Source organism: Gorilla gorilla, chromosome 5 (assembly GCF_029281585.2).
Source record: "Gorilla gorilla gorilla isolate KB3781 chromosome 5, NHGRI_mGorGor1-v2.1_pri, whole genome shotgun sequence".
In the NCBI taxonomy this organism is placed as follows: Eukaryota; Metazoa; Chordata; class Mammalia; order Primates; family Hominidae; genus Gorilla; species Gorilla gorilla.
The window spans coordinates 54,296,399-54,309,488 of record NC_073229.2 but is presented as its reverse complement, the minus strand read 5'-3'; the positions used below and the strand labels follow the sequence as shown (position 1 = coordinate 54,309,488).

At 44.0% G+C, this 13,090-nt stretch overlaps 1 protein-coding gene across 2 annotated transcripts in view; it reads left to right on the top strand.

Moving 5' to 3' along the window:
* The first annotated feature begins 1,941 nt into the window (after window positions 1-1,941).
* Window positions 1,942-13,090, top strand: part of STK38 (serine/threonine kinase 38) — a 53,674-nt gene continuing 42,525 nt past the window's right edge. Inside the window, exons 1-2 of one of the 2 annotated variants that reach the window (XM_031011948.3) lie at window positions 1,942-2,306; window positions 9,279-9,414. In XM_031011948.3, the coding sequence (XP_030867808.1) occupies window positions 9,284-9,414 (131 nt within the window). In that variant the 5' untranslated portion in view covers window positions 1,942-2,306; window positions 9,279-9,283. The remainder of the gene's footprint in view (window positions 2,307-9,278; window positions 9,415-13,090) is intronic. The other variant, XM_031011947.3, reaches the window with a different exon arrangement.

Genomic DNA, 13,090 nt, shown 5'->3' with positions numbered 1-13,090 from the left:
TTGGTGGTGGGCGCCTGTAGTCCCAGCTACTCGGGAGGCTGAGGCAGGAGAATGGCGTGAACCCGGGAGGCGGAGCTTGCACTGAGCCGAGATCGCGCCACTGCACTCCAGCCTGGGCAACAGAGCAAGACTCCGTCTCAAAAAAAAAAAAAAAGAAGAAGAAGAAGAAGAAGAAGATTAGCTGGGCATGGCGGCACGTGCCTGTAGTCCTGTAGTCCCAGCTACTAAGGAGGCTGAGGCAGGAGAATCGCTTGAGCCTGGGAGGTGGAGGTTGCAGTGAGCCGAGATCGTGCCACTACACTCCAGCCTAGCTACAGAGCGACACTCCGTCTCAAAACAAAACAAAACAAAAACACCCCCCCCCCAAAAAATATATATATATAAGAGAAGAGAGAAGAGAGAGTGAAATTCCTCTTCTGAAACTGGGAAAGTTCCAGGAGGAAGATAAGGTTTGAGCTGGGCTTTGGAAGGAGGAAAGAGAAGAGGAGAAAGAACATTGGATTTGCAGACAGAAAATGAGGTTCCCCTCTTGGCTACTTGGCTTACTAGCCGTGGGAATTCAGACAAGTCACTTAGCTTCTCTAAGTATCAATTACTTCAACTGCAAAACCTCGTGTGTCACTGCCAAAGTGAGGACCAAGTGAGATTAAATAAGTGAAAGTTGTTTGTAAACTGTAAAGCATTATGCAAACATCTTGGACTATTATTAAAAGCTTAAGGATGGGTAGGACTTTGACAACAGGCATTTGGGGAGAAGGGCCTCTGGGCAGAGAGAATGAAAGGCGAAGTGATTGATTGATATGTATGTAGTGATTGACTGAGACAGGGTCTCCCTCCGTTGCCCAGGCTGGGGTGCAATGTCATGATCATGGCTTATAGCAGCCCTGAACTCCTGGGCTCAATCAATCCTCCTGCTTCAGCCTCCACAGTAGGTGGGACCACAGGCACGTGCCACCATGCAGGCCAATTACAAAAATTTTTTTAGAGGTGGATTCTCCTTATGTTGCCCAGACTGGTCTCAAACTCCTAGGCTCAAGCGATCCTCCCACCTGGACCTCCCAAAGTGCTGGAATTACAGGCACGAGCCACCGCGCCTGGCGAGAAGTGATTTTTGTTAAGAGGCTAGAAAAAAGGAAACTGGGCTTTGAAGATGAAATGAATGAATGACTCTCAGCACATGCTTCCTTCTCTCCCTAGACGGCCCCTTTGCAGGCAGTCAGGGACCATGTCTCATTCATCTTAGTTTCCAGGAGCCTGACACTTTGTAGTTGAGGGCACTGTGCTCCATTCTCAAGAAACGACAAGTGCCCAAAGGCTATTAAACTTGGGACCTCTTTACCCCCAAAAGTAGTACAGAATAAGAGTTGGGTGGCCTTGAAAAGCACCTTCTTCTGTCCACACTGGGTCGCCCGCTGGGTAACCTCCCAAACCTATGAGAGCTCACCTTATCCCAGGTAAGGTCCTTACTTTAAGGAAGAGGAAGGGGGCCAAGGGCTCCAGCAGACCTGTTCTACACGGGGTAGGGGGGTGGGTGGGAACTATACAGGTGACAACATTTCATAGAACTACACAGGTGACAACATTTCATAGAACTACACACACACTCACACACACGCACATGACTGCATACCCAACAGGTTAAATCCGAGTATGGTCTGTAATGAAGTTAATTGTATTGGTTTAGTTAATTGTATTGTGCGAATGTCAATTTCCTGGCTTTGAGAATGTTGTATCTTAAGAAAAATGTTGAGGTAAGCTGGGTGGGTGATGGTATAGGGAACCTGTATGTATTAATTTTGCAACTTCTTGTGAGTCCATAATTTTTTCGAAGTAAAAAGTAAAACAAAAGAAAACAAGGGAACTTCCCCCTCAGCCCAGCCTACTTCGAGACCGCCTCACACTCACACATCTGGCCTCACCCGGGTCCAGCCAGCCCTAGGCAGGGGGTGAAGGGAGGGGCAGGGCGGGGCCACGCAAGCGCAGTTCCGCAATCCCGGCCGCTCCGGGAAGTCGCGCATGCGTAGTCTCGGCCCCGGGCTGCCGCGCCAGCCCGTCTCCGCGGCGGGGGACCGGGCTGCCTTGGCCCCTCAGCGCTCCCGTCTTTTCCGGCAGTTGGAACGCTTCCTGTTGTCCTCACCCGTAACCGCCTGTTGCCCCCTGTCTCAGAGTCCCTCACGCGTCCCCTCCCGTCTTTGGCTCGTTGGCTGCCGCCGCCGGGGCTTCGCCAGCCTTCACGTCGAGACTGCTGGCAGAAGGGGCGTCTGCGGCTCTCCGCCGTCCCCAGCCCTGCCTCTCCCTGGGCTCTGGTGAGTTGCTTGCTGCCGCCGTCTTCACTCCATCCCGGGGTTTTTCCTTTATCTCCTCCTTCCCCAACCTCCGACTCCTTCTTGGGCTTTCTCCTTCTCGCCGGCGCCCTCTTTCAAGCCCTAACCACTCAGCCTCTTGGCCTCTCTCCGCCCATCTCCTTAACCCCCTTCTTCCCCCGTCTCCAGATGCCCCTTGTTGGCCGTCTCCACATTTTTCCAGTCCCAGCCTTTCCACCCCATCCTTTCTCTTTCTCCTTTTGCAGTTGGAGCGGGAGCCAGGCTTTCCTTTCCATGTTGCCACCTTTGTCTGCTCCCTGCCACCAGTCAGTCCCTCAGGGATCTCGGTCATCATCAGTTTTTATCTCCTTTTCCTTCTTCTGGGGTCTGTGAACTGTGGTCTGAGGCAGAGATGTCGAAAGCCCCCCTTGGGGTATGGTATCTTTGAGTCGGCTCCTTTCTCCGTTAGTCTTAGGATACTGAGCTTCAGATAAGCTTAAAATCACAGGAAAAGGCAGGGAAAATTCTTAAGAAGAGAGTGGAAAAGCAACAGCCAGAGGAAAAAGTCGGTAAGGGCTTAGAGGAAAGTCTGTGTCAGAAGGCGGGCAGAACGGCCGGCAGAGAGACCCGATCTCTCAGTTCATTCTGAAACGACTAAAAGACTCAGACAGAAACTTGTTCTGTTTGAAATGCACCGAGGAGGGTTGGAGTGAAGTAGACCCTGAGTGTCTCCACCCTTTGAGCTCACCCTGCCTCGGAATTAGCCAGGCAGTATATTTGGTTTCCCTAAACATGAAACAACCACCACCTCGATAACAGGCTCTCCTCCCCACCCTAAACGTTAGATACCAGCTTCCTCCTAAGAGGAGAGAACGCTATAGCAAACCATTTCATGTCCCAGCCCTATCCCCCATCACACATAAACTCCTAGGAATGGACATCAAAAATGAGTATATTTCCTAGTTAATCTTTCTTAAGGTGCTAAGTGCATAGCACTGTGCATGAAATGGGGGAAGAATATTAAAACAAGTATAAGACATGGTGCTTGCTTTCTAGTGTAGGTAGAGATTACAGTTCAGTAGGATTTACAGTTCAGTGGGAGAGATTAGACATGCGACTTAAGCAATAATCTTAGCTCCAATGTTGAATCGTCCAAATGAAAGATAATGGATTGTCAGTCGCAAAGAAATAAAGTCCATATTGTTGAGAGAGGGTTATTTATAGTGATCACAGAGTACCATTGTAAAGTCAGTCAGTTAGCCAGGCATAACCATATAGATTGAATCTCATAATGGTTTTCATTTGACTTCCTTTTGAGTTTGCAGACCTTACACCTGACTTTCATGAGGATCAGTTCCTTTTGTTAATTTTTTAAAACTTTGAAGAATTCCTCAGCCACCTATTATTTCCTAATTCTTCAGAGTTGAAGAATGAAACAAATGGGGCAAAGGCCTCCAATGGCTTCTAGGTCAGGGCAGGAAGGCTTGAATTGTGGAAAGCGTGATGGATAGTCCTGTCTTAAGAAAAGTTGGTTGACCCAGTAAATCTATGAATTGCTATAGGGCAATATTAATTACCTCTTTTGATTAAAGGATATTAGAATTAGGCTAAATATTTTATATTACAATAGAGGAAGTGGAGGAGGGTTTAGAGAAAGGTCAAAGGGAAGGAGAGTGCAGTCTTTATCATTATATTAGAAACTCTAAAAGTTGAAAAACACTCTGCTTAAGAATTTGTTGGTCTAATATTTGAGCATCTTTGAGTTCATTTAATGTCCTTTTGATTTTTTTAAAAGTTTAGGTAGTAATGCCAGCCAGCTACTTAAATTAGTCAAAGCATTTTTGATATATCCATCAGTGTAAATGTAGTCTTTATTCTTTTTGTTGTTGTTGTTGTTGAGACTGAGTCTCACTCACCCAGGCTAGAGTGCAGTGGTGTGATCTTGGCTCACTGCAACCTGTGCCTCCAGGTTTCAAGCGATTCTCCTGCCTCAGCCTCCCAAGTAGCTGGGATTACAGGTGCCCACCACCACGCCCGGCTAATTTTTTTTGTATTTTTAGTAGAGACGGGCTTTCACCATGTTGGCCAAGCTAGTCTCCAACTCCTGACTTCAGGTGATCCACCTGCCTCGGCCTCCCAAAGTTCTGGGATTACAGGCATGAGCCACCGTGTCCGGCCATCTTTATTCTTTAGCTTTGTTGACAACTAAAAATCATTAACTTACTCAATTGCCTGTTATATGGAAGGCACTGTTTGCCTTAGGGTTAAATACTAGTAGATTGTTGTGTTGTGTTTGTTGTTGTTGTTGTTTTTAAGACAGGGTCTTGCTCTGTCCCAGGCTGGCGCGCAGTGGCACAAGCCGAACTCACTGAAACCTCTGCCTCTCCAGCTCAAGCAGTCCTCCCACCTCAGCCTCCTGAGTAGCTGGGACTACAGGTGTGTGCTACCACACCTGGCCAATTTTTTGTATTTTTTTGTAGCAGCGGGGGTTTTGCCGTGTTGCACAGGCTGGTTTCAAGCAATCTCCTACCTCTCCCTCCCAAAGTGCTGGGATTACAGGGGTGCATCAGTGCCCTGGCAAATTGTTACATTTTTATGTTGAAGTAATTTCAGTTGTTAAAATGTAACTACATATATGCAATTTCTTCAGGAATTTTCAGACAAGGAAGTACAAAACTCTCACTTGCTTTTGACATGTTTTTACATCTGGTTTTTAAATTTCTTCACCAAACACACTTAGAGTGCATGTGGTTTTCATTGTGGGTGGAGGGGGGGGTACAGGCTGACAAATAAGGAACCACACCCAAGCTTCACAAACCAAACAGAGGTTTTTTTTTTTTTTTTTTTTAATTCCTTTAGTGATACTCTAAAACATTTGAGTTTGCTTTGGTATTAGTCGAAACTTCCCCATAAAAAATAATGTGATATTTTATAGTAAGGTAGCTCTTAATGCAGTGTCTTAAATTTGTTTTTACTGATCTTTTTGGCACATGATGAATCAAAATGTTTGACTCTCAACTAGAGTCTTAGTTTTGAATCTCTGCTCTGAAGGAATTATTTATGTGATTTTTGTCTGCGTATCTTTTTAAATAATTGCTTTTTAAATAATTTTAAGGCTTTTTTGAACAAGTGTTTTATAAGCCTTAGTTTAATCCACAAAACAATTTAAAAAGCTACTAAATATGAAGGGGGAAAACCTGAAAACTTTTCTTAAAATGCACTATCTTTGAAAATGGTCCTTGGCCGGGTGCGGTGGCTCATGCCTCTAATCCCAGCACTTTGGGAGGCCCAGGCAGTCGGATCATCTGAGGTCAGGAGTTCAAGACTAGCCTGGCCAACATAGTGAAACCCCGTCTCTACTAAAAATTAGCTGGGGGTGATGGCATGTCCCTGTAGTCCCAACTACTTGGGAGGCTGAGGAAGGAGAATCGCTTGAACCCAGGAGGCGGAGGTTGCAGTGTGCCGAGATTGTGCCATTGCACTCCAGCCTGGGCGACAGAGTGAGACTCCATCTCCAAAAAAAGAAAAATGGCCCTTTGACTCTCATGATTCTTTTTTGCCGCAGCTGTTGGGGGTAGTAGAGACAGGGTCTTGCTATGTTACCCAGGCTGGTCTTGAACTCCTGGACTCATGAACTCCTGGGCTCAAATGATCTCTCTACCTCACCCTCCCAAAGTGATGGGATTACAGGCATGAACCACAGTGTTCAGCCTCTCCTAATTTTTACTCAGCTTTATATTGGGATGAAGAGACAGAGAAGTAGATCATATGAGAGGTAGGAATGGTAAGAATAAAATATTGAGCACTATTGGCCGGGCATGGTGGCTCACGCCTGTAATCCCAGCACTTTGGGAGGCTGAGGTGGGCAGATCATGAGGTCAGGAGATCGAGACCATCCTGGCTAACACGGTGAAACCCTGTCTCTACTAAAAAATAGAAAAAATTAGCTGGGCGTGGTGGCGGGTGCCTGTAGTCCCAGCTACTCGGGAGGCTGAGGCAGGAGAATGGCACGAACCTGGGAGGCGGAGCTTGGAGTGAGCCGAGATCGTGCCACTGCACTCCAGCCTGGGTGACAGAGCGAGACTTCGTCTCAAAAAAAAAAAATTGAGCGCTATTGCCAATGCTGGAGCAAGTCAATGTTAGTGAACAATTTGGCCAAGTGTGATAATACAGGTTAGCTGAAATATCTGGAGGAAAACGAGATTTTATTTTATTTATTTATTTTTTTTGAGACGGAGTCTTGCTCTGTCACCCAGGTGGAGTGCAGTGGCATGATCTCGGCTCACTGCAACCTCTGCCTCCCGGGTTCAAGCGGTTCTCCTGCCTCAGCCTCCCGAGTAGCTGGGATTACAGGCGCCTGCCACCACGCACAGCTAATTTTTGTGTTTTTAGTAGAGACGGGGTTTCACTGTGTTGGTCAGGCTAGTCGCCCAACTCCTGACCTCAGATGATTCGCCTGCCTTGGCCTCCCAAAGTGCTGGGATTACAGGCGTGAGCCACCGCGCTCAGCCGATTTTATTATTTATTTTTGAGACTGAGTCTCTCTGTGTAGCCCAGTCTGGAGTGCAGTGGCGCTATCTCAGCTCACTGCAATCTCTGCCTCCCGATTCAAGCAATTCTGCCTCAGCCTTTGGAGTAGCTAGGACTACTGGTGTGTGCCACACTCCTGGTTGAAAACAATATTTTAAATTTAGGAAAAAAATATTCTATAACTTATCTAAACCCATTGGTGGTGTTTTTTTCTTGTGTAAAATGAGGAAATTAAGATCTCTTGTTTTTAAGGTATTGCTGCTTCTACCACTAGAATCGTGATTCAGGTTTTTTGTCATTGTTCCCTTTATTTTAAGACTTAAAACTTTATTTTAACTTGTAAATTCAAATAAACGGCAAACATTTATCAAATACCTTAAGGCTGTGTCAGAGCATGTATGTATCAGTAGATTACCATTTTTAATCATAGATTTTTCTTTTAACTGTGGATAAACTTAAAAAGTTATTGGTAACAGTATATGCTTATGGAAGAAAATATAGAAAGACATGGGCTGGGTGCAGTGGCTCATGCCTGCAGTCCCAGCACTTTGGGAGGCCAAATTGGGTGGATCACTTGAGGTCAAGAGTTTGAGACCAGCCTGACCAGTGTGGTGAAACCCCGTCTCTCCTGAAAATACAAAAAAAAAAATTAGCTGGGCACAGTGGCTGGCGCCTGTCATCTTAACTACTTGGGAGGCTGAGACACGAGAATCGCTTGAACCTGGGAGGCAGAGGTTCCAGTTAGCTGAGATTGAATCATTGTACTCCAGCATGGGCGACAGAGTGAGACTCCATCTCAAAAAAAAAAAAAAAAAAAAGAAAAAGAAAAACATGGAAAAAGCACAAGCAAGAATAAAATTTTCTATTCCCACTACCTACAGGTAAGCCACTAATAACATTTTGATGATATATTTCTAATAATTATGTGCATATACAGTAAACACATAAAGAAAATTGAGATCGTGATATACATTCTGCTTTGTAATGTGTTCTGTTGACTTAGAGTGGAAACATTTCCTCTGACATTAACTATTTGGACATATTTTAATTGTCTGCACATTATTTTATTGAAGGGCTTTTTCATACTGAATTAGTTCTATTGTGTATATTCAAGTTATCCCTAATTTCCCTTTGTGATTACAATGCTGCATTGCACCTCCTTGTGATGAATTTTTATGGGTCTTTGATTTCTTCAAGGTAGATTTTTAGATGGCAAAGAATTGTACTGTATGCGTACTGTATATTTTTTTTTAGGTCTCACTATGTTGTCCAGGCTAGTCTTAAACTTGGGGACTCAAGCAGACCTCTGTCTTGGCCTCCCAGGAAGCCAGGATTACGGGCATGTGGTTTACTATATATTCTTAATTTACCTATATGGTATTGTGATCTTGTTCTCTTTTTAAAAATGCAATATGCACTTGCACTAATATGTTTTAAAGATATATTTGTGGGCCGGGCACGGTGGCTCACGCCTGTTATCCCAGCACTTTGGGAGGCTGAGATGGGCGGATCATGAGGTCAGGAGTTTTGAGACCATCCTGGTTAACATGGTGAAATCCCGTCTCTGCTAAAAATACAAAAAATTAGCCCGGCGTATTGGTGGACGCCTGTAGTCCCAGCTGCTTGGGAGGCTGAGGCGGGAGAATGGCGTGAACCTGGGAGGTGTAGGTTGCAGTGAGCGGAGATCGCACCACTGCACTCCAGCCTGGGCGACAGAGTGAGACTCCTTCTCAAAAACAAACAAACAAATAAATAAATAAAGATATATTTGTGTGGGCCGGGCGCGGTGGCTCACAGTTGTAATCCCAGCACTTTGGTAGGCCGAGGTGGCCCCATCTCTACTAAAAATACAAAATTAGCCAGGTGTGGTGGCGCATGCCTGTAATCCCAGCTACTCGGGAAACTGAGGTGGGAGAATCGATTGAACCTGGAAGGCGGAGGTTGCGGTGAGCCAAGATCGTCCTGTCGCACTCCAGCCTGGGCAACAAGAGCGAAACTCCATCTCAAAAAGAAAAAAAAAAAAAGATATATTTGTGTGACTTACAGGTACAGGTAAAGTTGCTTCTGGTTTTCTGGTTGTTGCATGGTATTTCCTATGCAGCCACAGCTCTTTATTTTCTTACTTAAGTGCCTCCAACTTCCCATAACACAAATTAAGGCATGATGAACATCCTCTCTGTGCTGAACATCCTGTGTATGTCACTTTAGAAGCCTGTGTGACGGTTTCTTTAGTCTTTATACCTAGGGGTGGGATTTCTGGGTCATAGGACAGTAATTTATATTTATTTTCACTAAGTATTCTCTTTCTCTGGCTTTTGTTACATATTACCTGTTTGTCCTCCAGAAAACTTGCACCAATTTACATTCCTACCGATAGGGTAGGAGAGTGCACAATGGGTGGATTCTAACTCCAAATCTAACACCTCTTCTTTTCTTTGTTTCTAGCAGCCATGGCAATGACAGGCTCAACACCTTGCTCATCCATGAGTAACCACACAAAGGAAAGGGTGACAATGACCAAAGTGACACTGGAGAATTTTTATAGCAACCTTATCGCTCAACATGAAGAACGAGAAATGAGGTAAAGAATTTTGTTTGAAAAAATTGTGTCATGGTTGTGGCATTCCTTTCTCGTATTGTAAAACACTTAAAATGCTGAAAGGAGACAAGAATAGTAGCAGCCTTATTATAGACTATCATAATGGAATGACAGTGAAAGGGCTTTTCAAAGTCCCTGCCATTAACCCACTTAAGCCTACAAGTCAATAACACAAACTTCTGTTGAAATCCAAGAAAAAAAATGGTACTTGGGAGGTTGAGTTGGGAGGATTGCTTTAGCCCAGGAATTTGAGGCCAGCCTGAGCAACACTGAGACTCTGTATCTTAAAAAAAAAAAAAAAAAAAAAAAAAAATTAGGCCCAGTCTGAGGAGTTAATTGTTAAGGCAGAGTGGTATAATGGAATAGCAGCCCTTTTGGAGTCAGACTTGGGTTTAGAGTCCTGCCAGTTTCATTGAATAGCTGTATGAAGCTCTAAGTTCCTTAGTCTTTCTGTGAATTGGTTCCCTCATCAGGAAAATGGGGATAATACTACTTGCCTTGCAGGATTGTGTTGGGGATTAGATATAACATATGTGAGTATGTACCATAGTGTTTCACACATAGTAGTCACTTAGTTAATGGTGGTAGTATCAGCTATTGTTATTACTGATCTGGTGTATACTGTCCACTTAGTAACTCATAATTTATTTATTGTTTTTTTTTTTTTTTTTGAGATCGAATCTCACTCTCTTGCCCAGGCTGGAGTGCAATGGCATGATCTCAGCTCACTGCAGCCTCTGCCTCCTGGGTTCAAGCGGTTCTCGTGCCTCAGCCTCCTGAGTAGCTGGGACTACAGGTGTGAGCCACCACGCCTGGCTAATTTTTGTATTTTTAGCAGAGACGGGGTTTCACCATGTTGGCCAGGCTGGTCTTGAACTCCCGACCTCAGGCATTCCACCTGCCTCGGCCTCCCATAGTGCTGGGATTACAGGCATGAGCCACTGTGCTTGGCTGTAACTCATAATTAAAAAAAATTTTTCCCAATATTTTACTATGAAAGTATTCAGAAGTACAGAAAACTTGTAATAAACAGTGAATATATACATATATATCATCTAGAGTCTATAATGGTTATTTATTATATTTGTTTAACTACATATCCATCTATCCATTCTTGTATCTGTCATTAATCCATCTTAATTTCCTTTTTTTTTTTTTTTTTTTTTTTTGAGACAGAGTCTTGTTCTGTCACCCAGGCTGGAGTGTAGTGGTGTGGTCTCGGCTCACTGCATCATCTGCCTCCTGGGTTCAAGTGATTCTCCTGCCTCAGCCTCCCGAGTAACTGGGATTACAGGCATGCGCCACCACGCCCAGCTAATTTTTGTATTTTTAGTAGAGACAGGGTTTCACCGTGTTGGCCAGGATGGTCTTGATCTCTTGACCTCTTGGCCTCCCAAAGTGCTGGGGTTATAGGCGTGAGCCACTGTGCCTGGCCAATCCATCTTAATTTTTTGCCTCACTTCAAGGTATGTTGTAGACATCAGTATACTTCTGAATATTTCTGCTTATATAACATTAACTAGAGTTCAGTATTTATACTTTTTGGGGAAGGGTGTAAAATTTATATACAATGGAATGCACAACTCGAAGGGTACCATTTTATGAGTTTTGACAATTGCATACACTTGTATAACTTAAACCTTTATCAAAACAGAACATTACGTCTCCCAGAAAAAGTTTTCATGCCTCTTGGTTCTTCAACTTTAGACAAAGACAACCACTGTTGTGATTTTTTTTTTCTTTTTTTCTTTTTTTGAGACGGAGTCTCACTCTGTCGCCCAGGCTGGAGTGCAGTGGTGTGATCTCGGCTCACTGTAAGCTCTGCCTCCCGGGTTCACGCCATTCTCCCACCTTAGCCTCCCGAGTAGCTGGGACTACAGGTGCTTGCCACCACGCCCAGCTAATTTTGTTTTCGTATTTTTAGTAGAGACGGGGTTTCACTGTGTTAGCCAGGATGGTCTCAATCTCCTGACCTCGTGATCCACCTGCCACAGCCTCTTGAAGTGCTGGGATTACAGGCGTGAGCCACCGTGCCTGGCTGTGATTTTGTTTCTATCATAGTTTTGCCTATTTCATACAAGTGGAACACATAAATGGAAACATGGAGTATGTACTCATTTGAGCAAGGCATCTTTCATTTAGCATATTTTTTTTTTTGTCGAGACGGGGTGTTGTTTTGTTGCCCAGGCTGGTGTGCAGTGGCACGATCATAGCTTACTGCATCCTTGACCTCCCAGGCTCAAGCGATCCTCCTGCCTCAGCCTCCCAAGTAGCTGGGACTACAGGTGCATGCCACCATGCTTGGCTAATTTTTAAAATTTTCTGTAGAGACAGGGTCTCACTTTGTTGTCCAGGCTGGTCTCGAACTCCGGGGTTCAAGTGATCCTCCCACCTTAGCCTCCCAAAGTGCTGGGATTACAGGTATGAGCCACCACACCTGGCCAGCATATTTTTGAGGTTCCTCTGTGTTGCTATATGCATCAATAATTTGTTCCTTTTTATTGTTGGTACTATTCTGTCTTCTGACTATATCTTTGTTTGTTTGTCCATTCTCCTATTGATAAACACCTGGGTTCTTTTCAGTTTTTGGCTATTTTGAATAAACTTCTATGAACATTTTTGTACCAATCTTGTGAACATTTGTTTTCAGTTCTCAGATAAACATCTAGAGAGATTCAGTGGAATTGCTGAATCATGTACATAGCTATATGTTTAGTTTTATAAGAAACTGCTAGACCTTTTTCCAAAATATTATTAATATATGAGAGTTCCAGTTACTTTACATTTTTGCTAACATTTGCATTGTCAGTGTTTTAGTTATTTTGGTGGATATTTAGTGATCTCTCACTGTGATTTTTATTTTGCATTTCCCTGATGACTAATGATGTTGAACATTTTTATGTGCTTTTTGGCCATTTGTGCATCTTCCTTTGTGAAATGTTTGTTCAGATTTTTCGAGCATTTAAAAAAATGGAGTTGTCTTTATTATTGAGTTGCAGGAGTTCTTTGTTTGTCCTACATATCAGACCTTTGTCATGTGTATGTTTCGTAAGTAATCTCTCCCAGTCTGTGGCTTTCTTGCTCATCTTGTTAACAAAATCTTTAGGCAAGCAGAGGTTTTAAATATTGATGAAATAAAATTTGGCATTTTTTTTTAATGGTTATTGTATTCTGTGACCTTTCTAAAAAACCTTTCTTCTTTAAAAAAAAAAATTAACTAATTTGGGCCAGGCACGGTGGCTCACACCTGTAATCCCAGCACTTTGGGAGGCCGAGGTGGGCGGATCACCTGAGGTCAGGAGTTCGAGACCAGCCCGATCAACATGGAGAAACCCCGTCTCTACTAAAAATACAGAATTAGCTGGGTGTGGTGGTGGTGCATGCCTGTAATCTCAGCTACTCGGGAGGCTGAGGCAGGAGAATCGCTTGAACCCGGGAGGCAGAGTTTGCGGTGAGCTGAGATCACACCACTGAACTCCAGCCTGGGCAACGAGAGCGAAACTCAGTCTCAAAAAAAAAAAATTAAAATTAAAATTAAAAAAATTTTTTTTTTTTTTTTAGAGTCAAGGTCTTGCTATGTTGACCAGGCTGGTCTTGAACTCCTGTCCTCAAGTAGTCCTCCCACCTCAGCCTCCCAGAGTGCTGGACTTACGTTAGC